At 41.6% G+C, this 27,764-nt stretch overlaps 1 protein-coding gene across 9 annotated transcripts in view; it reads left to right on the top strand.

Annotated features, from left to right (window-relative positions):
- RBMS3 (RNA binding motif single stranded interacting protein 3) overlaps positions 1 to 27,764 on the top strand; it is a 939,633-nt gene that overhangs the window by 725,567 nt on the left and 186,302 nt on the right. For all 9 annotated transcript variants that reach the window (XM_045008010.1, XM_045008014.1, XM_045008013.1 and 6 more), the window contains one exon: positions 24,744 to 24,901. In XM_045008010.1, the coding sequence (XP_044863945.1) occupies positions 24,744 to 24,901 (158 nt within the window). The remainder of the gene's footprint in view (positions 1 to 24,743; positions 24,902 to 27,764) is intronic.

Genomic DNA, 27,764 nt, shown 5'->3' with positions numbered 1-27,764 from the left:
CAGCAGCTGACTGTGGAAGAGGTGGACGATAAGGTGCGAGGAGTTGACAACGGCCATAAGTGCAGCGATGATCGCAGCGGGCTCCATGCTCGCAGTGCTGTGGCGTCCGAGCTGTAACCGACCAGAGAAGGGCGCGAACAGATTTCCCGTCGGCGCTTTCAAGGAGAGAGGGCGGGAGTGACGGTTCAATGATGACAGTTACCCAAAACCACCCTCGACACATTTTTTCCCCCAGCAGGCATTGGGGGCTCTACCCAGCATTCCAATGGGCAGCGGGGAGTGCGGGAACTGTGGGATAGCTTCCCACAGTGCACCGCTTCCAAAGTCGACGCTGGCCCCGTTACTGTGGACTCAGACAGTCGAATTAGTGTATTTAGTGTGGATACACAAATTCGACTTCATAAGGTCGATTCCACAAATTCGAATTAAGTAGATTCGAAATAGTCTTGTAGTGTAGACGTACCCTGAGAGTGCCAATTCAGGACTAATTGCTCAAACAGGGCAGTCACAGCCCTAGGCTGGGGTTTTTCCACCTCTAAGGCAAACCAAACCAGCCAGACAAAAAGGACTTTGGTTTCACCCCACTGGCTAACCACAAGTCACACAAGCAATTCCCTTAGACACTCCAGTCTCCCAGTATCACCACCAGTGCATTCGTCCTGGGGATGAATGGTTATGAAAACCAACACCCCAATAAAAGAAAAAGGTTCTCTCGATCCCAAAGGACCAAGCCCCAGACCCAGGTCAATATACACATCAGATCTTACCCACAAATCACGCTGTTGCCAATCCTTTAGAATCTAAAATCTAAAGGTTTATTTACAAAGGGGAAAAGGTAGAGATGAGAGGTAGAATTGGTTAAATGGAATCAATTACATACAGTAATGGCAAAGTTCTTAGTTCAGGCTTGCAGCAGTGCTGGAGTAAACTGCAGGTTCAAATCAAGTCTCTGGAACATCCCCCGCTGGGATGGGTCATTCAGTCCTTTGTGCAGAGCTTCAGTTTGTAGCAAAGTCCCTCCAGAGGTAAGAAGCAGGATTGAAGACCAGATGGAGATGATGCATCAGCCTTATATAGGCTTTTCCAGGTGTAAGAACCTCTTTGTCCCCACTGTGGAAAATTACAGCAAAATGGAGTCTGGAGTCACATGGGCCAGTCCCTGCATACTTCGCTGAGTCATAAGGCATGCCTGCCTTCTCTCCATGGGTCAATTGTGTAGCTGATGGTCCTTAATGGGCCATCAAGCAGGCTAAGCAGAGCTAACACCAACTTGTCTGGGATATCACCCAGAAGCACATCACCAACTTGAAATACAGACAGTATAGAGCCAATATACATAACTTCAACTAAAAATGATACATGCACACAGACAGCATAATCATAACCAGCAACCCATAACCTGGCCTTAGACACCTTATATGACCCCCTTTACCTAAGATTTAGTGCCACTACAGGACCTTGGTTGCAACCCATGTTCTATATGGTCCCAATTTATATCAATAACGTCACAGGTGCTAAATTAGATTTTCCAAGTAAAAACTTATCCAGTGTTTGATTTTCGTTGCAAATTCCAACTCAGACCATGGTAGCATAAAGTTCACAAACTATTTAAGTGAATTATGGCCAAATCATGGTTACGTATGAAGACTGTGTGAAGGGACCTCAGGAGGTCATCTAGTCCAACCTCCTGCTCAAAGCAGGACCAATTCCCAACTAAATCATTCCAGCCAGGGCTTTGTCAAGCCTGACCTTAAAAACCTCTAAGGAAGGAGATTCCACCACCTCCCTAGGTAACCCATTCCAGTGCTTCACCACCCTCCTAGTGAAAAAGTTTTTCCTAATGTCCAACCTAAACCTCCCCCTCTGCAACTTGAGACCATTACTCTTTGTTATGTCATCTGTCACCACTGAGAACAGTCTAGATCCATCCTCTTTGGAACCCCCTTTCAGGTAATTGAAAGCAGCTATCAAATCCCACCTCATTCTTCTCTTCTGCAGACTAAACAATCCCAGTTCCCTCAGCCGCTCCTCATAAGTCATGTGCTCCAGCCCCCTAATCATTTTTGTTGCCCTGCGCTGGACTCTTTCCAATTTTTCCACATCCTTCTTGTAGTGTGGGCCCAAAACTGGACATAGTACTCCAGATGAGGCCTCACCAATGTCAAATAGAGGGGAATGATCCTGTCCCTCGATCTGCTGGCAATGCCACTACTTATACAGCCCAAAATGCCGTTAGCCGCGTTGGCAACAAGGGCACACTGTTGACTCATATCCAGCTTCTTGTCCACTGTAACCCCTAGGTCCTTTTCTGCAGAACTGCTGCCTAGCCATTCGGTCCCTAGTCTGTAGCAGTGAATGGGATTCTTCCATCCTAAGTGCAGGACTCTGCACTTGTCCTTGTTGAACCTCATCAGATTTGTTTTGGCCCAATCCTCTAATTTGTCTAGGTCCCTCTGTATCCTATCCCTACCATCCAGCATATCTACTGCTCCTCCCAGTTTAGTGTCATCTGCAAACTTGCTAAGGGTGCAGTCCACGCCATCCTCCAGATCATTAATGAAGATATTGAACAAAATCAGCCCCAGGACCAACCCTTGGGAGTTCTCGGGTAACAGAAAAAAGACAGAGGTGGCTGAGCAAACCTCTTGTATTCGCTACACCCCCCGCACACCCAGGTGTAGAGTGAAAGAGAGTGCATACCAGGGGTGTGGCAAGACAGAGCTCTGAACCTTCGCTGTTGTAAGGTGGCAGAGGTTCTTTACAACAATTGCTGTGCTGCAACCAGCTCCCAGGGCCCCCCTCCCCTCCACTGTATCCAAGCAAAGCTCAGTCAGGGTGGGGAATCTAGTCACTAGTTACTTCAGTGGGGTTTTGCCCACTTACACTGGTGCTGAATTTGACCAACCAGCCAAAAGGATTACATAAGCCTCAGACTTGGGCAAATCACGTTCACTTCCATGATGTGTAAATCTGAGGGAGATTTCAGGTCTTTTTTAAAAGACAAGCAGAATTTAACGTGACAAATAGCAAAGACAAAAGTTGTTCACTGCATTTGTTCTTAAAACTCAGTTAGAAACATACTGTTAAGATTGGCAAGGACCATTTTCATTTTGATAGCCAGATTTTCAAATATTAGGTGCGTGATATTATGGGCACATTGTACAGTTGAATATACCTAATTTAGGCATTCAAACACCCTAATGTGTGTGAGTGCAAATCAAGAATTGCCAAGAGCCAGTCAGCTTGGAAGAAGTTAGATGTAGCCATATCCCTTGCTTTTTATGCCCCAAGTCTTTATGTGTCCAGAATAATTTTACAGCTTTTTTAAAAGTAATGATTTGAGCATGCCTAATTTGTGTAATTAAAAGATTCCAAGAAAATCCATAGAAGCCAAGTTTCCTTTCCGTCTGCATCCTTAGGCAATATTACTTACAACTATTGAATCATACGATAAAATAAATAAGTTTATCACACCTGTAATAATAAAAGTGATTTTGCTACAAATATACTGAAAGATGGGTCTGCCTGAAAGTAATAATTTTTGTCTTGTTTTCCAACATGCAGAAACAAAAGCTTAGCTGAAATAAATTCTTCAGACTCAGTTTTAAATTGTTCGCAAAAAGAGGATGGCAAAAGCTCAAACATTTCAAGTAATGGAGGGAGGAGGAGAAGAAAGAACCCAGTTGGCTGTAAATAGATAGGTTTTGCAACATGACTTGAAGTCAGAAATGTTGCATTGTGTTGGACTGAATGAAGGGAAATGAATTTGAGTCGAGAGCCCTTCCTAAAAACATCTTGTCTCCTAGTTCTCTCATTTAAATCTTAAGGCTATCATCTTGAACACCCCAGTTAATCTTAATGAACTAGAATTAATACTAGGAGAGAGAGACCTCAAGATGGAGACTCACAATGCCTAAAGGATCAAATGCCATACAATATTTCTCTTTTAAGGGCTCTCTTACTGATTCATACCAGAGAAGCTGCTAACAAAGTTATGTGCTGAAAAGTTTAACAGGATGGAGAGTTTTTATTGTCTTCATTCAAATATTGATTTAATCCAAACCCCAAACAATGGTCCCACTGAAACTGGTACATTCCTCTACTCATCGGGTCTGTCTTTTATCTGAAAAAAACCTTGGGGTTTTCTACTGCCATGTTGCTCATGTTATTAAATGTGTGCTTAACACTTACAATATCACCTGTTATATTGACAGCTACGCAACAGCAGCAGCAATGTTCCTGAATTTGTGCTCTGTGGCCTGAAGCTGGCTGAAGAATGTAATCTAAGCTATTTTGTGCCTGTCAGCAGCCATGTCGTCTTGATGTCTTCAGTTCACAGTGCTTATAAATTACAGACCAAAAATATAGGCCAGTGAAATCATTACCAATTGTCAGTGCAGGCAGATTTGGTGGCCAAATTGTTTTTGGTGGCCAAATCTATAGCGCTTAAACATAGCACTTGAATTAAAATTTGAAAACTCTTTGTTTAAAAAGCAAATAGCAGTCCACCTCAGTTCATATAATATCAAAGCATCTGCTGCTTTAATCACAGTCCTGATTTTGGCTATATTCTATTTTTTTCTCATAGTGGGGGGGGGCGTGTCACACACGACTGCACCAGTGCACCTTTTTTCTGTAACTCAGGTCTATCTTTGACCTGAGAATCCCCAAGGAAAGCTGATTCCTACAATTGACTTCCGAAATTATCTTGATCACTACTTCAGCCTTGTACTACAATCCTCCCAACATGCTGAGAGCAAAAAAAGAAAACAGTTTGCTTTGCAATTCTCCTGGAGAAAATTCACTGGTTCACTATTTTGAAGAATATTGGAATAACAGGTACGGTTTAACAACATATACAATAGTCCCAAGAATATATTTGTTTCAGTTCTGTACACTATCAGTGTGACCAATAATCTTGTGAAATCTCTGGAGTGCTCACTTTTCCCAGAGTTCTTTCTTATACTTAGTTTTTTGTCTATTTTTCCAAATTTTTGTTTCTTTTCCTTTCCAAATACAATTATTTACTCTTGAGTTCAAGATCTACAGCTGTAACATGAAAAATGAAAGAAGCATGTAGTAGGTGGAAACTTGCTTAGAGACGGATCCTTCTACTGTGCGCGCGCACACACACACACACACACACACACACACACACACACACACACACACACACACACACACACACACGTCTAAAGCATGCTACAATGGATATACTTGTGCTTCTTTGTCCGTCCTCTGACTGATGAAGGCTGGAGGCATTACATGAAATTTCTGCAGTCCTTATTGAGGAGGAAACCAGTCACCCAGTACAGCATAATAAACTATTATTAGATCAAGGAGAAGCATTGTCTTTAACTGCTGCTTGCCCACTGTTCAGTATGCAAAATGAGTGACTTCCAGCTGAGACAAGTTTAGCACAGACCATCCATGTGCAGTCAGAGGGAGGTTTAATTCTGGTTAATCAGGAGAGCATCCAGATCCTGTTTTGAGTCTCTGCCTGCTAATGTGCAGGAAAACCCCACCAAGAGTTGAGCAATTGTGTGTGGGAGGGGTGAGGTGGACTCTGATAATTGTTTGACTATTTTAGTACCAGTTTACAAACGTAAAGCCGATTACCAAAGTGAATGGACCAGCAAGGAAGTTTTCAATGTGATACATACAGAATGAGGGTGTGCAGCTAGCATTAATGAAAACAGATGGGGGCTGGTGTTTCCATTGCTTTTTGCTCAGAAAAATTACACCTGAGAAAGCAGCCTCTGTTGGGGTGTGAATTTGGAGGCTGGAAGAAAAAAATAGCTCATGTTCTAACTTTGAAGGTGATTTACTACTTATTGACAGAGAGAGAAAATTAAATTGTACTCTAACGAGATCAATGTTAACTAAATTGTTTGGGGTTTTGTTTTGTTTTGTTGGTTTTTTTAGTAGTGTGTTAGCAGATTTTATTATTTCACTTGGAATATTAGTATCGGGTTGTTTTTTATTACTATTTAGTTAGTTAGTTTAAAAACGAAAGAGGTTGGCTGAGAGGTTAGATACCAGTTCTGCCTCAGTGATTCATTAAAGGAAAGCTGAAGGAGTGGAAGTTGTCCTCTTCTTAGGTATGGGGAGTGTTTTATTGTTCTAAATAGTTCTATGAATGCCAATGATTCTTAGGCTGTGAAAAAGGCTCTTAATGAGTTTCTGCATTTTAATGTACATCGGGTTCCCAATTGTACAAATTTAAGCAGCTTAACAATTCAGTATCTCCTGAATAATAGCATTTATTTTATAGTCTAAATATACTTGAGGAAGTCTTAAAAATGTTGCAGCTTCTTCTCAGTGTAATAGCTTTAGAGGGCCTAACTGACTTGAACAGTGGAATTGGTCCTTTATACATAGATATACATACACACACACACACACTCTTTTTGATTAATGAGCGTAGTAATAAATAATTAATCTTCTTTGGCTCAAGAATGATATGAATAGTTTTCTAAGTAGAGGAAGTTCTATATATTTTTGGTCTGTCTTATAGATACAGTTAAACTTGCATGTTAAATCTGACATCCTAAATTGTTGGAAAAATATCCTAGCTTCATAAAATAACTAGTTCAGAGGAATCTGAAGACACTTTTAAAGATGAGTAGTTTTTCTGGCAATACTAAATGGAACTTTGATGTGTGTCTTTCTTCCTGATGGATCCCACAGTGCTTTTACATATTCTCTATAGTAGATATGGACCATTTGCCCATTGCTTAAGTGCAACCACTCTTCACTGGCTGCACTAAACAACAAATGTTATAGGAAGGAAATCAAGAATAACTCCTGCATTTGAAACTCCAAGGAGAATTTTAGGTAGGCAGATTCTAAATATCCAACCTAGACTTTGGCCAAAAAACTGGAATTAACACTTGATACCATGGGACCTTAATTGACCATACCTGGTCAGGGCCTTTTTTTCATTTGCACTTTTTCTTTGAATCATTTTAATTTTAATTTTTGAAAAATATTGGTCTTAATTTTAGTGTTTATGGAAGGTACCAGGTTAGCAGAACTGGAGACTGAAGCTCTCCATTCACAGCTTCATCCTAGGCAGTGACAATGCAATAGCTTCTTCCTACAGGGGATCACGACCAGCAGAGAGTGAGAAGATAGTTTATTCTCTCTTCCCAGTTCATTACCTGATCTTTAGAAGTGCTGGACACCTGCAAGCCCTTCCCCCACTTCATTTTTAAAATCTTTGAAATAAAAACATAGCTGATTCAGTTAAAGAAAATCCAGCAGTGCAATTTGAGCTGACTGTAAAAACAGGGTCCTCTAACTTTAAGTCATTTCCCTTGAAACGCAAACAAATTGTACTGGTTGTTGATGGTGCTCTCATGATCCAACCCCATATTCTCCCTTAGGGGCTATACACAGGAGCAGACAATTTCATGTTGCAGTATTTCAGTTTTCTCTTTCTGCGGCTACCTTCACTGTGAAGTCTTTGAATTTAAAATCTGAAATTGCCAAATGTGTGGCTGCCTGACAAGTCACTGATATGTAAGATTAAACATGGGTTGAGACATTCTCCCTTAGGGCTCGATGGATATTTTTCCCCATGGAGATCTTGCTATGTTAGTGAGTTTATCAAATACTGTGTGTGAGTAGGAACAAATTCCATATGTAGCACATGATTCAGCGGCGCTGAAACAATGTGTACAGTGGAGATGCTGAGAGCCATTGAACCAAACTGCAAACCCTGTATATGATGGAAACTACTTCAAGCCAGGGGGTGCAGCAGCACCTCTAGTTCCAGCACCTATGACATAATTTTTTGGAAAGTGGGCTGCAGATGAAATATAATGTTAGTTTGGTATATGTAGCAAATCTGAGATGAGCACAACATTCACAAGGTTGTAAGCTACCAGGTTCAATCTCTCATGTTTCAAAGTTCCCAATATGTTATGCAGTATATGTAGAGTGTGTGTGTAGTATTGCTATGAGCATATGACTGGTCCCATGAATTTCACAAGCAATCATTTCAAAAGTTTGTAGTTGATGATACCTTTCAGTTTTCCCTCTTTGGTAAGTGAAGTTGCTCTCCAAGGATTGTCTGACTTGCTGCTCATGGCATCTCAGCATGCAGTGAATTACTGACCTCAGTATCACCAGCGATAAGCATTGGAACAGGGAGTCTGCGTGTGATAAAATACTCCCAAGAGTTATACATTATAGAGTGGGTCTCTCTTTTTCTAGTTCTTTGTCATGCAGGTACCATGATGCGTAGGTGCCTAAGATATTAAGATAGATATTATACGCCTGCAGCTTCTTCTTTCATTTAAACCAGTTTATAAGTGGGTGGGCAGATATACCATCCAGGAAGGGTAAAATAAAGCCCCAAAGTATAGTTCAGTTCAAGCCCTTTCCTCATAACTGGCTTCATTAACATAGAAAAGATTCCAAAACAAGAGAAAAGAAGCTTAGAGGCCTTTCCAGCATATTGGGAGAGGCGAGAACACATCCTCCCACTAGATAGCTACAGCAGCTTCCCCTTTGTTTTGATATCCCACTGTCAAATCAGCCATGTGAAAGGAAGGGCAATGCCTTTATACCTTGTCAGTCAAATAGTTTTACTATGGTATAAGTCATTAGAATAATTCCAATGAAGTTAATTCTGATTTACACCAGAGTAAGGACAAAAAAATCAACCTTCAAATATATATCCATTCTTCCGCCCATCTCTTTATTTGTATATGCACGCATGCACAACACTGATTAGGCACATAAGTGGTGATGTGTGTGTGTGTGTGTGTGTGTGTGTGTGTGTGTGTATATGTGATTTGCATATGCAGTCAGGCTATGTGCATGTACAATTTCAGCATGCACCCATCTTTAAAATCTGGACATAGGTGTGTCTGTATAGACATACAAGTCTATCTACATACCCAGATTTTCAAAAATGAATGCATGTTTCCATGGTGAATGTACATATATGTGTATAATATATTTAGTCACGATATATAGATAGTTATAATAGGGGGAGGTCTCAGAGCAATTTCCCGGTGAGGAGTTCAGAACCTTCCTCTCACAGCTTCAGGGAATGCTGAGATTTCTGACAGGTTCTGTCTCACACCCTGATCAGAAGCTCCATCTTTTGTAGGTGTCTGATAAATACGAAGGCCAACTCTTAGCATTGTCTACTGGAAGAGAGAAGCAGCAGCTTTCTCTTATCCTCATCTTCACCCCAGAGTTTGGATATGGTTGGGTTGCTGGGGTACTCCCAACCCCCAATCTCCCCGCTCCCTTTGCTACTGGTGTCCTGGCTGTGCAAAGTGTGAAGGAGTTTCAACTACTCTTCTCTTCTTCCAACCTTCTGACTCTTGTGAGGGGGGCGGGGGAGGGTGGGACACTATTACTTTGCTCGGCTCCCAATCTCCTGGCTACTGTTAGGAATGGAAGATTCCTGCTACCCAATCCCTACATTGCTGTCAGGGCCCAGACCAGCTAGGAACAGCTGCCTTAGAACTCTGTGGCCACAGCCCCCTGCTGGTGTGGCAGTCTTGCCCACAAGCCTGGACTCCACAGTAGTTCAGTGGCTGCTCAACACATACTGTTCCTGCAGCGGCTCCAGCCCCTGCTCCTGTCCTTGTTTCAGTTCCTGCTCCTCTTCAGCCCCTGGTCCCCTTTAGCTTCAGACTTCTGTCTTTGACCCCCAACCCCAGCTCTGCCTCCAGATGATGACTCTGGTTGACACTCTAGTATTCAGCTTCTGTCTCTCCATTACTGATACCTGACACCACCTCTGAATCATGACTCTGGTCTACCCCCTCCCACTCTGGCATTTGGCTTCTGTTCCTCTGGCACTGACCGTCTGATCATTTCCTGGACTCTACCTGTCCCGGACCCAGCTCTAACTGGTAGACTGATTCTCGCCTTCACCACTAGGCCTGACTGCCTAAGCCCTGGTTGGCAACAATTGTGCATCTGTGGACCATGATTTGGTTCCTCCTCTTTTGCTACTTGTATGGCAGCTTCTCCAGAAAGTAGAAAGGCTATTAATATGTCTTGTTAGTTTCCCAGCTGCCATCTTCCATTTTCTTGTTGTTTTATTCTTACACTGCTGCTTGTGTAGGAGCAGCCTGCAGACTCAGGAAGTCAGCACAGCAGGAGTTCAGACTTGAAAAAACTATTTTTGGAATCATAAGGAATCAAAACTTTTGTAAAATAAATAAAGGTTGAATTTCTGCTGAAACTGATGGCCTAGTTCACTCCACTTACTAGAGAAAGTTTACTATGTGCCACTGGTGAATGGGGAAATTGATTTTTCAAACTTTCTGTGTAATGGCTGAATTCTCCTCTGGGATCTATTGATTCATTGTTGGGAATTCCACATCCCAGGAGAATGTAAATTTCATTTGGCCATTATGCTGCTGAATGACAACCAGCAATTGTCTTGTTTTAAACGTGACTCCGTTCACCTTTAATAAATATTACATGTTTTAAATGTATCGCTCTTCCTCAACACTTTGTGAATAGTGCATTATTCTAACTATTAATACTATTCTTCTCTGAGTAAAATTTCTCAAACTGTCAAAAGCTCTATTTTTGTTTTCATATAAAGTATCCAGGTACGTTTTTTTCAAAGTTTCTGTAGTACTCAAAACAATCCAGACGTCCAGAAAATTGATGCATCCTTAAGGACCAGTTGGTTTCCATTTCTGGTGTGTGCATCAAGATGAGTATCTGTGTTCACTGGGAATCTATATGGACTCAGACTAAATTGACTTGAACCTGTATCCCAACAGGAATTCCCAGACAAGAAGATTTTGACTTCATTTATGGTTTATAGGAAGTAAAGTAAAATATGACAAAAGAGAGCTTTCATTTTTCTTCACGAGCAATCACATGGGATCTACAAGCTGCTTAAATTCGCCTGCTTGAATGATTCAATAGATCAAACATTAAAGAGCATTAATACTGGCCCCAAAATCTCCTCAAAACCTCAAATACTTTTCCAGTGCTGATAAGTTAGTACCCGTGAGAGTAATCACAATGTCTTTCAAATGTGAATGTGGACAGTTAAGTGCTGACCCTTTGGATACTACCTGAATTAGTCTTTTAATTTTAGAGATCTTTCTGAGAGCACAATCTGACTTTTAATTCCATTGATTTACGTGGGTATTTGCACATTGAGTTTTGGATTTAGCTAGTTCTGTTTCTCAAGTTAATGATAACGGAAGGTTTGTTTGCCTATGTAATTTCATGCTATGTACTTGTAATTAGAATAATATATATATATACACTGCATTGAATGGGCAACATGCAAAATCACCTTGACTTCAGTATGAATGTGCATGGTAAGCATTGCATTGCAACAGTTTCTACTTTGTATGGCAGATAAAGGAGCTGTGTTCTTGTCTGAATACAAATAAGACTGGAAAGTATAAGTCAAAGTGCCGCTAAACCAATACAATGTAGGGAAAAATAAACATATATGTACTATTCTATGCAATAGTATGTGCCTTACAATAGAACATGCAACACAAAAATTCAGTAGGACTCAGTGAGAGACAGACTAAAAGAAATAGGAACAAATTTTAAACTTGGAATTAGTTTGGCTTAGCAATTTGCACCCAGGTCATAGTGGGCATCAGGAAATTTCTAATTTAGGATGGGCATGGTAGGAGGCTAGGTAGTATTTGCAGAATGTTTTATAGAGTAACTTCAAGTGATCTGTGGGAGTGAATTGGCTCTTTCAAGACCAGACACTCAGATAACTACATGGTTTCCAAATCATATACAGCTTTGTAAAGCATCCAAGTAATCTTTAAACCAATTTGACATTGAACAGGAAGCCAGCAGATCACCCTCAAAATTGGAGTGATGTGGTAAATTTGCATAGTGTGCGATAACGTTCGGGCTGAGGCATATTGTACAATTCGAAACCATGCACATCTTTTTCTAGAAATCTGTAAACTCAGAAATTGTAACAGTCTGACCTAGAAGTTACAAAAATATGAATAATTGTCTCTGCATCAGGCTGTGATAGTTCTGGTTGAGTTATGACAATATTCTGTGCACAATAAAAGAAAATAGCAACCCATAGATCTGATATAATGCTCAAAAGGCACAGTCTATAGTAACTCCCATATTTGCAGCGTAAGATGAGGGGAAAAATCAAATCAGCATTGGCAGATAATATATATGATGGAAGATTCTGCACCAGACATGGTAGAAGTATAATAATTCAGTTCTAGCACTATTTTTAGGTTTAGAAGATGCTGTGCTTTCCGTGGGCAAACTTAATTAAAAGAAAGCTGAGTCCATCTTACAACACGGCAGTTAGAAAGTTTGCAAACTGAGAAGAATTCCTTAACATATATATACTATGAACTCAATTTAAAAGTCAAGTTTTTAATTAAAACAGCACTTATAAATAATATTGCTCTATAGAACTAAACAAACTATTTGTTGTAATCAACATACCTAAATAATTTCCCCCTTTTTCTATTTACAGATCATGATTTTCATGAATTTGCCTTTTTGCAATTATTTAACAAAGTCTGTTAGAAAAAAATGTAACCTATGACTTGTTTGTGAACTAATTGCTATGAGTATTCATTGTTGATTGTGCATGCAATATGATTGGTCATATTGTATTTTTTCTTTTATTCTTCAAGTAGTGTCCCTATGGGTGCTCTGCTATAGGAGTATCTGCGTCCCTGCGCCGCTGATTGGAGAACTTTGGTAGCAGTGTCAGTTCAGCCCGCACATGTGCTGCTCCTCACCTGCCACGAGGCTAGCCAGCTTGCGCAGGTGAAACTTCCTCAGTTCCTTCTCAGCCGCCGCTGGGTAGAGACAGAGGTATAGCTGTCCAGTTGCAGATCGTTAACTTTAGAATTGCTAATTTTAACTTCCCTTAAAGCCTTTTTTTCTTTCTTTATTTTGTTTGCATTTTATTTTGACCGTGCCTAAAAAAAAGGACTTTGTCTTTCGCCAATCTCTGTGGGGGATAAGACCCCCTGGACAAGGGTGTGCCTGGCTCCCCGGGCTTCAAAAAGTGCCTACATTGCAAGGAATCTATCCCAGTGACTGACAGACACTCGCAGTGTGTTCGCTGTCTGGGAGAAAAACACATTCCACAGACGTGTGGCTTGTGTCAGCAACTGAAGCCCATATCCAGGAAAGACAGAGAACTGAGGCTCAAACTCCTACTCATGGAGTCAGCCCTTCAAACTCCAGAGTCCCAGTGGGAGCCCTCATTGCAAGCCTCTACTTCGAAGGGAGGTGAGCCCAGAGAGATACCCACAAGCCATTCACATAAGGCCTCTAAGAAAAGGTCTGTGAGTCCCCATAGTGAGCCCCGATGGAGTCAAAAACAATCAGTAGCCAGCTTGATCAGTTTTACTGGTTCTGATGGCACCAAAGCCATCTAAATCTGGTACCCAGGGCATGCACGGTACTGAGCTAACAGAGCAAACCAGGCTGCCTAAAGACCCAATGGGCACAGGGAAAGAAGCACTGATACCGCTTCATTGGTACGGATGTGAACATCGGTACCGCCTGTGGTATGCCAGGAATTGACGGACCTTACTACCAAGTTCACACCTCTGACCCAGTCGGTACAAGCCTCTCAGCACTGCCGCTGCCTGCCCCCCCTGATTTCTGGTGCACAATGGATCTTTCGGTGTGTGACACACCGGACTTGCCTCTGCTCAGTACTGGGGCCCTGGTACTGGGTTCACCCAGAGCCCTTGACTTACCGACAGGCCTCCCTTACCTCTAATAAGACCTATCAGCAATCAAGGAAACACCCTCCTTCAGCTGCCGCCTTGAGGACTTCTGAACCCCCTGAGCAGGCAAGGGAGGAACCAGAGGCCAAATTTGAGGAGGAAGTCACTCCTCAAGCCCACTTCTTGTCATCATCACCAGACGAGATGGTGATGCCCCCTCTACAATCTATGGCTGATAATTTTAAACTGTTCCAGGACCTGGCACAGAGGGTGCCAGAAGCATTAGAAATAGCATTGCAGGAGGTGACCGAGTCTCACAGCAAGCTGGTGCATATTTTACATTACTCTACCTCCTCCAGAGTGGCCTTCCCTATAAATGAGGCACTCCTGGACTCCGCCAAGGTCATATGGCAGCCCCTCACGTCAGTCCCACCAATATGCAGGCAGGCGGACAGGAAATACTATGTGCTGGCAAAAGACATGGAGTTTCTCTTCTACCACATGCCTCCCAATTCGATCATTGTGGATGCAGTCAATTCTAAGGGCCGCCAATACCAGTTTAAATCCACCCCTTATGACCAGGACTGGCACAACCTGGATCTTTTTGGCAGGAAAGCATATTCCTCAGCCACTCTCCAGTTCTGCATTGCAAACTACCAAGCCTTATTGGCAAAATACAACTATCAAAACTGCGCAAAACTCAGTTCTTTTATTGAGCAGCTTTCCAATTCTCATAAGGAGCAATTCAAGGCCATAGTCAACGAAGGCCAACTGGTGGCTAAGATCTCTCTCCAGTTTGCACTTGATGCAGCTGACATGGCGGCACATTCAGTTTCCACTGCCATTGTGATGAGATGGGCCTCATGGCTTCATCTATCCAGTTTCCCAAAGGAGGTCCAAACTACTGTGGAGGACCTCCATTTTGAAGGGACAAAATTATTTGCCTAGAATTCCAACACCTCCCTTCACACGTTAAAAGATTCCAGGGCCACTCTTCAATCCCTTGGGATCTATACACCTTGGTACAAAAGAAAGTATAGCCCTCAGCCACCATTCAAACCCTGCTCATCTTCTCAATATTCATCGCATACAAACTTCAGAGGAAGAAGAGAGGTTCCCCAGATGAAAGATGTCGTGATCTCAGCCCACTTCCTCTCAACCTTCCACCTCAAAGCGGCAGTTTTGACGGGTTGGTCGAGGTGCCCAGAGAACATTTTCCTCATTCTCCTTCAGAGACATTCTCACACTGTTCCACAGCACCTGGGAATGGATAACCGACAAATGGGTGCTGGAGATCGTCCAGGATGGACACTCCTCCATTTCTCCTTCTTCCCCCCTCCCAAACACCCTTCTCTGTCCTTCTTCTGGGACCCTTCTCACGAGAGCCTGCTATGTCAGGAGAGAAATCACTCCTCAGCATAGGAGCCATAGAGCCATTGCCCACACATGTAAGAGAAAAAAGCTTCTACTCTCACTACTTCCTGATACCGAAGAAAAAGGGAGGTTGGAGACCCATACTAGACCTCAGAGCATTCAACAAATTTGTCAAGGTGCAGAAAAAGTTCTAGATGGTCACTTTATCAATGATTATTCCAGCATTAGATAAGAGATTGGTTCTCAGCCCTCAACCTCCAAGCTACGTACTTCCACATTTCGATTATACCAAGTCAGAGGCTAAGGGCAGGTCTACACTACGGGGGAAAATCGATATAAGATACGCAACTTCAGCTACGTGGATAACGTAGCTGAAGTCGAAGTATCTTATATCGAATTACTTACCATCCTCACAGCGCGGGATCGATGTCCGCGGCTCCCCATGTCGACTCCGCTACCGCCGTTTGCGTTGGTGGAGTTATGGAGTCAACATGAGCACGTTCGGGGATCGATATATCACGTCTAGATGAGACACGATATATCGATCCCCGAGAAATCGATTGCTACCCGCCGATACGGCGGGTAGTGAAGACGTACCCTAAGACCACTACCAGTACAGACTACTCCTTTTCAGCCTCTCATTGGCCTCCAGAGTATTATCCCAGGTCCTCTTAGTAGTGACAGCTTACTTACACTCTCAGGGCATCATGATATATCCTTACCTGGACGACTGCCTTCTCAGGGCACATTCCTTTGCCATAGCCCAGTGAGTCACCCAGACCACACTGGACCTGTTCCAGAATCTGGGCCTACAAATCAACGCACAAAAATCAATATGAATAATGGTACAGAGTCTAGAATTCATAAGAGCTGACCTTGGTACCATCCAAGTGAGGGTACTTCTCCCACATCAGATTTCTCAGTGTCTCCATGCTGTTAAAAACAGCTCAATCCAGCACCCAAATTTCAGCCAGATACTACCTCCATATTCTGGGGCATATGGCTGCAGGCACACTGATTACAGCTCATGCCAGACTTCACATGAGATGCCTACAAGTGTGGTTCAGTTTGGTTTACAGGTTGAATAGAAACAAAATAAGCAAACTACTATCAATGCCCACTAAGGTCAAACAATCCTTGGACTGGTGGAAGGGACCCAGTGAACATCTATACAGGAATCCCATTTATTCAGCCTTTCCCATCATCACTCCTGACTACTGATGCATCTCTAATAGGGTGAGGCTCAATGATCTCACAATTCAGGGCAAATGGTCTCTATCTGAGACGTGCCTTCACATCAACCTGCTTGAATTCAGACTGGTCAGAAACGCATGTGCCCACTTCCTCCCTCTGATCAAAGACATGCACACAAAAGTCATGATGGACAATGTGGCCTGCATGTATTACATAAACCGACAAGCAGGCGCCAGATTAGACTCCCTGTACTTGGAAGCACTACAGCTATGGAACTGGTGCATTTCCCACGATGTCATAATATCAGTGGTCTACCTACTGGGGTACACAACACAACAGCGGAGAGTCTCAGCCAGAAATTTTCACCTGACCATGAATGGGAAATAGATTTGGTGGTCCTCTATGACATATTCCAAAAATAGGGGACACTGACAATAGACCTGTTTGCTACTTACCAGAACAAGAAATGTCCGCAATATGGCTCCAGGGTGGGGATCAGATGACACTCCATGGGAGACGCTCTCCTCCTTCCTGGGACCAGGGTCGTCTTTATGCCTTTTCCCCATTCCCTCTAATACTGAAAATCCTGTTGAAAGTGAAAAAGCTAACATCATACTAATTGCTCTCCACCTGGTCCTGAGAGACACGGTACCCTTACCTGTCACGGCTGGCACTATGTCCACCGATGACTCTTCCAATCACTCTTTACCTGCTGTCACAGAACAAGAGACACTCTCTCTATCCCAACCTGTGGATTCTGCGACTGAAAGGGTAGGGCAGGGGCAGGGCTCAGGGGTCGGGGGGGTTGAGCACCCACAGGCCAAAGAGGAAGTTGTCACCTATGCTACTCATTGTACCTACCTACAAAAGTAGAAGAGATTTCAAATCTGGTGTCAACCCAAAGGCATCACCCTGAATGCAGCCATTCTACCAGTAGTCTTGGGGTACCTGTTGTTTCTTAAGAAATCGCATCCTCACTTTATGGTGTTCTTCCCTGACAATGTCAGTCTTAGACCATATCCGAAATTCACTCCCGAGGTGACTGCCACATTTCATATAAATCAGCTTATTCAATTCCAACCTTTTATCCCAATCCTCATCAGGATAATAAGGAAGCCATACTCTCAACATGAGGCCTTGGCCTTCTATTTGGACAGAACAAGAGCTTTTAGAAAATCTCAGAGACTCTTCCCCTCCATTTCATATAGATCAAAAGGTACAGCAATTTCAGCCCAAAGACTCTCCAAATGGGTCTTGAACTATATCAAGCTCTGCTACCAGATGTGTAATGTAGCACCCCGTCTTCAATATGCATGCACTCTGAGATTGGTCTCGTCTTCCGTCACCTTCTCCAAGGGTATCCCTGTATCTGAAATCTGCAGAACAGTTACCTGGGCATCTACACATACCTTTACAGAACATTATGTTATCCTGGGTGACTTGGCTGCAGATGCCAAATTCGGAGCCACGGTGCTATCATCTATAACAGACTTGACTTGACTCCAAAGCCTGCCCTCCAGTGGTGGGCACTGCTCAGGAGTCACCTAGTGTGGAGTACCCATAGGGACACTTCTTGAAGAAGAAATTACTCACCTTGTGCAGTAATGATGGTTCTTCGAGTTGTGTGTCCCTAGGATGCCCCATGACCCACCCTTCTCCCCTCCACTTTGGAGTTCTTCTCATTGACTCTGCAGCAGAGAAGGAACTGAGGAGGGTTTGCCCGCATACACTGGCTCTGGCCTCATGGCAGACAAGGAGCAGCACATGTGTGGCCTGAATGGATATTGCTACCAAAGTTCTCCGAACAGCAGCACAGAGATGCAGACACACATACAGTAGAGCACACTTCTCGAAGAACCATCATTCTTGCACAAGGTGAGTAACTTCTTCTTTCCTGAATGGATGATCCACTGTGAGCTTCATAAACAAAAGGAGTCCTTTTTTTTTCAGTTCATAAAGAGTTCTTATTTTTTCAAATCTACTTGGGTGAAACATAAAAAGATTTTGAAAGAGACCAGGAGAGCACTTTTGGTGTGAATACTCTCATGAGCTTTTCCTATTGCTCTACAGATAGAGGAAATATATACATCAATTTAACCCTTTGAAGACTATGTGTGGGTGTACGTATCTGTCTTAAGCATTTATTTAAGTATGGTCTAGAAATAGAAATGTATAGAAGGCAAAAAGTAAATGCATGGGAAAAAAAGTGCAGTGGTGGGTAAAGAGATGTACATTTTTTTGTAATGGACATTAAATGCCCCAATCCTACAAGTTGATCTAAGGCATTCTTGAAGTCAGTGTGAATTTTGCTATTGACCTCAATGAGTGTGGGATCAAGCCTCTGCTGAACAAATACTTATGCCTTTAGCACCATTGAAATCTATTGGCAAGTTATGAAGACTATGAAGAGCTCAGGCACAATGGAGAGGGGGTCCACAGGGAGCTAGTGGTGGCTCCCTGATACTCAGCGACCTAATCCAAGCACAGTTGAGACCTGCATGGGAAGAGCTCTAGTGATTGGCATAAGCTTCCTCAAGCACCTTATTCCAGTAGAAGATCAGGCATAGTGTATCTGTGCTCTTCCATGTTCCTTCCCTCTGGAATGCCCTAACATCCCCCTTTTCCCTCCATTGGCAGCAGTGTGGGGTCAGCTTTCTGCCAGCACTGAGTTCCCCTCACCAGATGGAATGCGCCACTGGATAACCTCCAGCTGCTGTTGTCTCTCTGTTCACAACTGCTTTGCTTTTTGAGAACATTCTCGCTATTAAAAATGTGCCCACCCAAGGGAATGCAAATAAGCAAATAAAAGGGGTTGTGAATGCTGGCAAAGTGAATTGGTGCATTCTGTTTATCTAGCACTACAACGGTAATGGCCAAACTACTGTAGTAACACTATTTTAAGCCTAAGTAGTTTGGACCATTTTTGTAGTATTTTTATAAGAGCTGTTTTAATTTAAAAAAACAAAACAAAACACTGGGTCACCATCATCTGATGTAAATCAGTTTAGTGTCATTAATTTCAATGAAGCTATGCTGATTTACACCAGATGAAGTTCCAGCCCATAACCCTTAAATATAATCCACATTTGATGTATAGCAAAAATGTTCCCTGCCATGCCTGCTTTTCAGACTGCTGTGCTGTGGAAGTTGGACATAGTTTTCTTTTAACTTTTAGAATTCTCTGTCTAGCAAAATGGGTACAGTTCATTTATAAAGGAGAAATGCGAAATGCTATGTGAAGAATTCAGTGGAATGTTCTGTTATTTCATGTATAACATTAATGATAAGGGCTCAATGTTAAAATTTGGGATCAGAATGTTAGACTTGCCTACCTAAAGTTGGGCACCTCTATCTGTAGTTAGACATCTAATAATTAGTGACCTGATTTTTTTAGGTGTCATGAAGTTTGAAAGTGTTGGCATTAACTCCAATCTGTGAAAACTAGCAGAAAGAAAAAGCGTGTAGAAATGGCAAAAATGGAACTCTGGAAAAAATCTTCAATTCTCATTCATGGAATTGATTGAATGTGACCTTCCAGATTAAAGGTCACATACTGCAACTAGCCAGTCAAATACAAACCAAACTAGTTTCCATATATGATCTAGTATATATTTCAAATGTCCTAGAAGGGTCCCAGGATCTGCAATGTCAAAAAAAGTCAATACTAAAGAACAAGAATAGATTTTGAATATGAGTCCACAAAAAGAAAGAAATCATTACAAGCCTTCTCTAAACGGTCTCAGTGCTATGACTTGTCCTGAATCCAGACTGGCATTGATCATATAAATTGTGGTTCCAAAGATAAGATTGAAGACACATAGCCACTACAGTTGGAACAATATTGTCAAGAAATGAGAAATGTGTGATATGACTATATTTTAAAGAGTAATTCAGTGACATATGGATGGTTTCTTCCATAAGGGTGTAACTGTTGTTGTTTAAAGGGAGGATGGAACCTGACCACTAAACAGCATGACAGAAATAGTAATAATTTTGAATCATTTGAAGTGACTAGTGTCTAAAATGTTCTGGATGAGGTTACAGTGATTCTAAAGGCAATCTGTAACTTATATTGATCAGTATCGATAGTGTGATGTAAGTGGTAGTACAGTATCTAATTATTCAAGGACAAGATAACTTGTATATGACCCATACATATCAAACCTGACTATGCCTGTGTAAAGAGGACTTTGAAGAGTGACACAAAACTAGGTACCACAATGTGTTCACAGAGATTCCAAAGTCAATTTGGAAGATGTAAAGTGAAACTCCCGGGAGTTCTGACCGGATTGTTAATAGGGAGAATTAATTCACAGAACTCCTGAGTAGACCAAAATCTCTTTGAAGTCATCTCTTCCCATCAAGAGAAGAAAATATTGTATTTGTGCAGAGAAAATATAATGTGGAATTATTTTCCTTTCTAAACAAAACAGTGTAAATCACTTGAGGGTAGAGTGGGCAGCCTAATTTAGCCCTTTATGATTTAATACATCTATTTACTGCTCCTGTTTATCATATTGATAAAAGGTGTCATAGGTAAATAATGGTCATAGAGCAAACTTTCAGGTGGAAATTCATTCACACTTAAAATTTAGCTAAAATATCTATGGGTATTTAAAGCCACTGTATTTAATCGGTATCTGCTACAAGGATCAGTGCTTCCTACTCTAGAAAAGGAACTGGAAGATAAACTCTGTGGTATGGAACATGTTGGCTGCAATTTTTATTTTTTTTAAACTTTTTATTTTTGCCACAGGTATAAAGAAGACTCAATAGTCAAAACAAAATCTCACACTTTAATATTCTATTGAAATAGAATTGTCTCAGTGAGCGTGAGGGATGCTGTACAATTAGTGATGCGTAACTGTATTTTCTCTGTTATTCCATCCTCTGCATTCTGGGTATAGGTCTGATTTGCACTATCACTGTGTGTTTATTTCTAAATAATGGTAAAATATGTTGATCCCTGTCAGGCCTGCTGATGGGGCGGGGGGAAAAGGGGGCAATTGCCCAGAGGTCCGGGTGATTTAAAACGGCCGGGGGGCCCCCAGCCGCTGCCGTGGTAGCTGTGGTGGTGGCCGGGAGCCCCGGGCGGGCTGCAGAGCTCCTAGGTGCGCGCACGGGGTGGCACTGGTGGCGGCAGAGACAGCTGGGCGGGCATGTGGAAGCGCTGGCTGTGCTGGAAGAACAGGCCCAGCAGCGCAACTGGCAGTTTGCTGGGCACCAACGGCACAGCCAGCAGCAGCTCGCTGGCGCAGCACTGCCCAAATGTCAGGCAGACCGCGGGCAAGGCTTGTGCGTGCATGTGTGCACAGCCGCCCATTGACTGTTCTACTCTGGGGCCCGGAATTGCTGTCAGAGGGCCTGATCTCAGTACACTGATTGGTTGATTAATCCAAACAGTTAACCAATCAAAAGGCAGAGGTTTGCATAATAATCTGATTATTTCTGAATAACACTGCCTGTGAAATTGCAAACCTTTACTCTGATTGAGTTCTGTGATGCCTCTGCTTTAATTGACTCCACTGCTCAGCATTTTCAAAATAAAGACACTTTCTAATCTTCCCTCTCCCTTCAGCTACAGCAAAATAACAAAGCAAAATAACACTTCACAATAGACACACAGAAAAAAGTGCAAAAGTGCTGAAAAGGGAAAGAGCTTTTAAAAATGTTAATCTAATTTTTTAAACTCATCATGCCTTCCTTGTTCCCGACCTCCTCTCTTTTTCTTCCCCTCTAAATATCAGCCAGGTTTATATTCTCAAAATTGATCACATGATTTGTCTTCACATTGCTGACATTGTAACAATGCCAGTCCCTCGTTCCCAATTCAGTTTTGAAATGCAATGTAAGCAAAAATATATTTTAGTTACTGTGGAGGGAAAAGCCTTCTCAGTTGTAAAAAGGGATGGGGTGTGAGGGAAGGCGTAAAAGGAAGGAGAGGGTGGGAGGTGTTTGTGTTTTGTTGTTTTGTTTGTTTTTTTTCCTTTTTCGAGATCAGTTTACTTTTCAACGCTTTGCCCATTTGGGGCTTTATTCCCCTCTCCCCCAAATATGGTCACTCATCTATACATATTTTACTATAATAGTAACTTGAGGGTGTTTTCTGGGGTTTTTTTATTACTATTTCCATTTTATAAAATGGCACTTCTTTCAAACTACTCTGAGGTGTGGACTATTGCAGGTAGTTCTAGGTGAGACGCATTATGGATAGGACTTAGATGAGGAGGTAATGTGCCATTTACCACATGTAGCATTGCCAATGCCAAGCATTCGTGAATCAGACCCCAAAAAAGTATGAGGCTGGATAACTTCAGGAGATTTTAAAAAATAAGAAATGTTCTTCAGGTTTTTGAGCCTTTAGGGTTCATGTGTTCAAGTTTGCATAAATAGAACCACCCCTTCTCTTTCCTTTTTTTTTTTTTAAAGGTAAGCTGTGACTCTCCCACATTGACCTATTCCAGGGAGCTGGGGCTTTAAGAAAATCACCAGTATTGCGAGACTCTTGATAAAATTGTGAGAGTTGGCAACAATGCACACGTCACTGCAATTTAGCATGTCGAGCACCGTTACATTTGTGATGTATGTGTGTTTGCATGTGCACATGTGAATATAAACTGTATATGTGTGTTTGTGTATGTAATATAATTTATATTTTAATAGAATTCCTGAAGTGTTTAACTAGTAAAAGATAACTTGGTTGCTTATTTGGTATTATTATTAGGCATAGTATAATTCTGTTTCCATATTGTATTTCTGGTTCCACATATTTACTGTATGCCAGGTTTATTATGAGCTATTTATAGTGAAATGGAATGGGGTACGTCTGAATTTATAACTTGATGTTCATCTTCCATACATTAAAGGCAAAAATCAGCTACATGTGTATGGCAGAGATATGCCCTCTTGAATTGCTGTAGTGGGAGGTTTCTCTTGCCTTGGAACTTTCATAAGTCTTTGGCCCTGATTCTCTACAGGGTTGCACCTTTTGTAGTCATTTATACCTTTGTACAGTGGGTGTAAACTGCTGCAAAATCAGAATTCTCTACTCCCTCACAGTGATGGTGTTCACTTTATAGAGGGGTGAATGAGGTTCAAGGAAGTGGAGAAACAGGGTCCTTGAGTTTGCACTCTATTCACATATCTTCCTGAAGTTGGGCAAATGCATGGGATTGTTTGTGCTTGTCCACGATCCGAGTTGCACTGGGTTAACTGAAGGTGTGATTTTTAAAGCCAATTTAGCTAAACTGATGCAAAAGGCTGCATGGACATTCTGATGTTGGTTTAAACCAGGCTTATTTTGAGTTAGCCTAAGGTCTGGTCTACACTGGGAATTTACATCAGAAAAATCTACACCCCCTGAGAGGAGTAACTATATTGAATTACCTCCTAGCACTAGGTTGATAGAAGAATTCTTTCATCAACCTCCCACTCAGGGAGATGGGTTATCTACACCAACAGGAGAATCCCTCCCATCAGCGTAGGAAACACTACAGTTGTGCAGCTGTGCCACTGTAGTGTTTTAGGTGTAGACAAGCCCTAAGTCAATTGGAAACAGATTTAAGCTAAAAATAAGCTGCGTGTAAACCAAAATAAGTGTGTCCATACAGGTGTCTGCAAGGGTTTAACTAAACTTGTTTAATTAAACAGGTGCAAGTTTGTGTGTAGACAGGGCATTTGTTCAAAGTTTTTAATGCTTTTGCTGCACCCATGTTTTGTATCCCCTTCCTGAGAATATTCTAGCAAACAAGTTACCAGCAGGAATGTTTGCCAAAACTGCCATTTTAAACTAATACTTTGGAGTATTACTAGAAAGTGATTTTCAAATTTGAATTATTGGGTATTCACATTCTAACCCATTCTAAGAATCATGCTCATCCAATCAAGGAATAAAACATACACCATGTGACCTATTAGTAAAAAAAGCTTGAAGTTCGAATTGCAACTATCAAACGTTCAAAGCAAAAATCCTTGTTAGAGCTTGTTGGAAAATTTCCAGAAAAACATTCTCCATTTTCAGCCAAGCTCACTCATAGTGACCAAGTTACAAACAGTCTTCAGGCTGGAATATATGTCTCTGCATACAACATTTGCGGAATATTTTTGAGCAGTGAACACATATGTGGAAATCATGTTCTGTTCAGTCAACTTCCTAATTCAGGCCACAGTCCTGAAAAAACACTTGTGCATGAGAGTAACGTCCTGCACATGAGCAGTCCCATTGAGTTAAATGGAACTACTCATGGATGGAGAGATAAGCACATGCATGAAAATTTGCAGGGTTGAGGCCTTAATGGGCTATATTTGACAAATATATTGTCAGCTCTGAATAGCTTGCAGAGCTATGCTTCTAGCCCTGTTATAATTTCTTGGCTCTGTATTATTTGGAGCACCCGCCATTTTTGGATCTCGGGAGCCACAAGCTGTTCTGTTAAAATACTGAGTTTAATTGAGGCTGTTTTTTTTCTTTTATCATAGCAACAAGAGCAAGACCCAACTAATTTATACATCTCAAACTTACCCATTTCCATGGATGAGCAGGAACTGGAGAATATGCTGAAACCCTTCGGACATGTCATTTCCACCAGAATATTAAGAGATGCTAATGGAGTCAGCAGAGGAGTCGGCTTTGCCAGGTGAAACCCGTGGTCTATTTGATTTATTCTGGGGAGGGGTTGGTTTGGGGGTTTTTTGGCTTTGGCTTTTTGCAAATGCTGTTTCCTCAGTTGCTCTGAAGCCTCATAGCTATGGAATATGCAGAACAGTCAGGAAACAGCATCTTGATCAGATTGAGTGTCTGCACTTTTCACAGAACTGAAGAATACCAATGCAAATAGGAGTTCATCCCATTGGTCCAAATATTAGTTACATTACACTTTTGTATATGGAAATAAAATCTCTAGCAATAGTGAACTGTCCATGCATTATCAAATTTAGATAATAATAAATGTCCTACAGCTGAATGCATTTAGAGATTTAGCAAAGCCGTTCTAACAAAGAAAGGTACATTTATCAGCAGGAAGTGCAGATGAGAGAAAGTGTATCTAGAGAAACACAAGTTGCTTGAAAGCCCGAAGGATTCCAAGCTCCTGAGAGGAGGTCAGGAGAAAGATTTACATTTAAGAAACCTTGGCTAGTATGATGTTTTAGACAGAATAGAGTAGACCTTATGTCATTGTCATGAGAGAAGGAATATTTTCATGTTAACTATAAGGAAATACTTATAGAAAGCTCCCTCAGCTAGAAACACTGTTAAACGTAGTAGGTTTGTTTAAAAAGTAATAATAGTAAAGAATGGGATCTATATATAGAAGGGGATAGAAGAGGTAAGTGGAAGAAGGAGCAACTTATATATCCAGTTACACTGTAAATAAATGTCTCCTGCTTCAAAAGAAAAGCAAACATCACTCTGGTTTACAGAACATTCATGTGACTATTCTTTTGAACAGCAAGCAAAATTATGACTAAGTTATCTTATAAATTTCCCTGGAATACACTATATCTTGGTATGTCATGACACTTCTCCCAGTACCATAATACTATTGAGTAAAGTGGGGTTACTGTGTGATAATGAGGCAGCTTGCAAGATAACTGGCATTGTAATGTTACCTTTGTCCTTGATATACCAGATCATCATATTCAAGGAAATGTTACGGTATTACTGTCTGAATTCAAATGGTAAAAGACAAACCGATCAGTGTAAAAGATGACACACCATTCTTTACGCACCATCTATGTTAACAATATTAACTTGACTCTCTGAACTCACTACACGCAGCTCAGCATTATCGGATGATAAACATTGCATTGTAAATGTTGGCTGTGTTCATGGAAATGTATTTAACTGATAACATTTTTCTTAAATCCAGTGTTAATGCAAGACGAAGGTCGTGTATTTAAGCACACAAAAACAGGAAGGGTAAAATCCTGGCTCCATTGAAGTTCATGACAAAATTCTCATTGACTTGAATGAAGCCAGGATTTCTCGGAGCCACAATTGAATGCTGAAGCTTCACTTTGCCCTTGGGCACTAGAATTTACAATCCCATCTTTAATGACATGATATTTCTCTTGTAACAAGGCACTATTCCGTTTCTTTGTACAGTGTGTGTGTCACTGTATATAGATGAGGCGCTTTATGGTTGCCTAGAAGCATGGTGGGGGGTGCAGGCTAGTACATCTATAGTGTGAGCACACACAGTAGGTGTGTGTGACTATGAGGCAATATCAGTAGTATTTATATGGAGAATCGATGACCCTCACCTTTGCCTCCATTAAGGCTGCTTTGTACTGCTCTGCAGTACTCCTTCATTAAGGCTGCTTTGTACTGCTCTGTAAAGCTGATTTAGCTGGAGGATTATCCCTGTCTGGGGGAGTGGCTTTAAGCCATTGTGGTGCCCCCTGTGCCTTTCTTCTCCTCGTTATCCCCACTGTAAATTTCTAACCCTGATGGTTGTGGAGGAAAGCATGAAAGCATGACCCAAAGGGCACCTAAAGGCTCAAAAAAAGATGATACCACATTGGAGGCAAACAGAGGGTGTCAGCTGAGGAGGGGAATAGAGAAGATCAAGTTAGCTTGAGGATGCTCCTCTTGACCAAGGGAAGCACTTCTATATTTGAAACATTTAAGTGAAGGCAGTTGAAATGAAGCTATATGATTATTTGAACAAGTCAGACATTATCTTGGATGCTAATGTGTATTATAGGAACAGAAGATTTCCTATATTGAATCAGAAGAATGGTCTGTCAAATGCAGTATTTTGCCTCTGATAGTGGCCAATAATTTGATGCCTTAGAGGAGAACGGAAATCCCCCAAATGCACCTAGATCACTATCCAATATGCTGTTAAAAATTGTCTCCTAATGCCTATGGTAGATAGAAAAGGAATAAATAATAAAACAGAAAATATCATAATGGGACTATATATATTCATGGTGCGCCCACACCTTGGATACTGCATGCGGGTTCCCTCATCTCAAAAAAGAATATATTAGAATTGGAAAAGGTGCAGAGAAGGGCAACAAAAATATTTTGGGGTATGGAACTGGTTCCATATGTGAAGAGATTAAAAAGACTGGAACTGTTCAGCTTAGAAAAGAGATGGCTAAAGGGGCATATGATAGAGGGGCAAAATCATGAGTGGTATGCAGAAAGTGAATAGGGAAGTGTTATTACTAGGGATAAACACCAGAACTAGGGATCACCCGATGAAATGAATAGGCAGCAAGTTTAAAGCAAACAAAAGGAAGTACTTCACACAACACAGATACGATCTTTCATGCTCATTGTGATGGGACATTGTGAAGGTCAGAAGTATAACTGGGTTTAACAAAGAACTAGATAAATCCATGGAAGGTAGGTCCATCACTGTCTACTAGCCAAGATGTAACTCCATGATTCTTGTGTCCCTAAATCTCCAACTGCCAGAAGCCGGGACTGGATGACAGGGAATGGATCACTCAGAATTGCCCTGTTCTGTTCATTCTCTCCAAACCATC

Source organism: Mauremys mutica, chromosome 2 (assembly GCF_020497125.1).
Source record: "Mauremys mutica isolate MM-2020 ecotype Southern chromosome 2, ASM2049712v1, whole genome shotgun sequence".
NCBI lineage: Eukaryota > Metazoa > Chordata > Testudines > Geoemydidae > Mauremys > Mauremys mutica.
The sequence above is the reverse complement of the archived record's forward strand: the minus strand, read 5'-3'. Positions and strand labels throughout refer to the sequence as shown.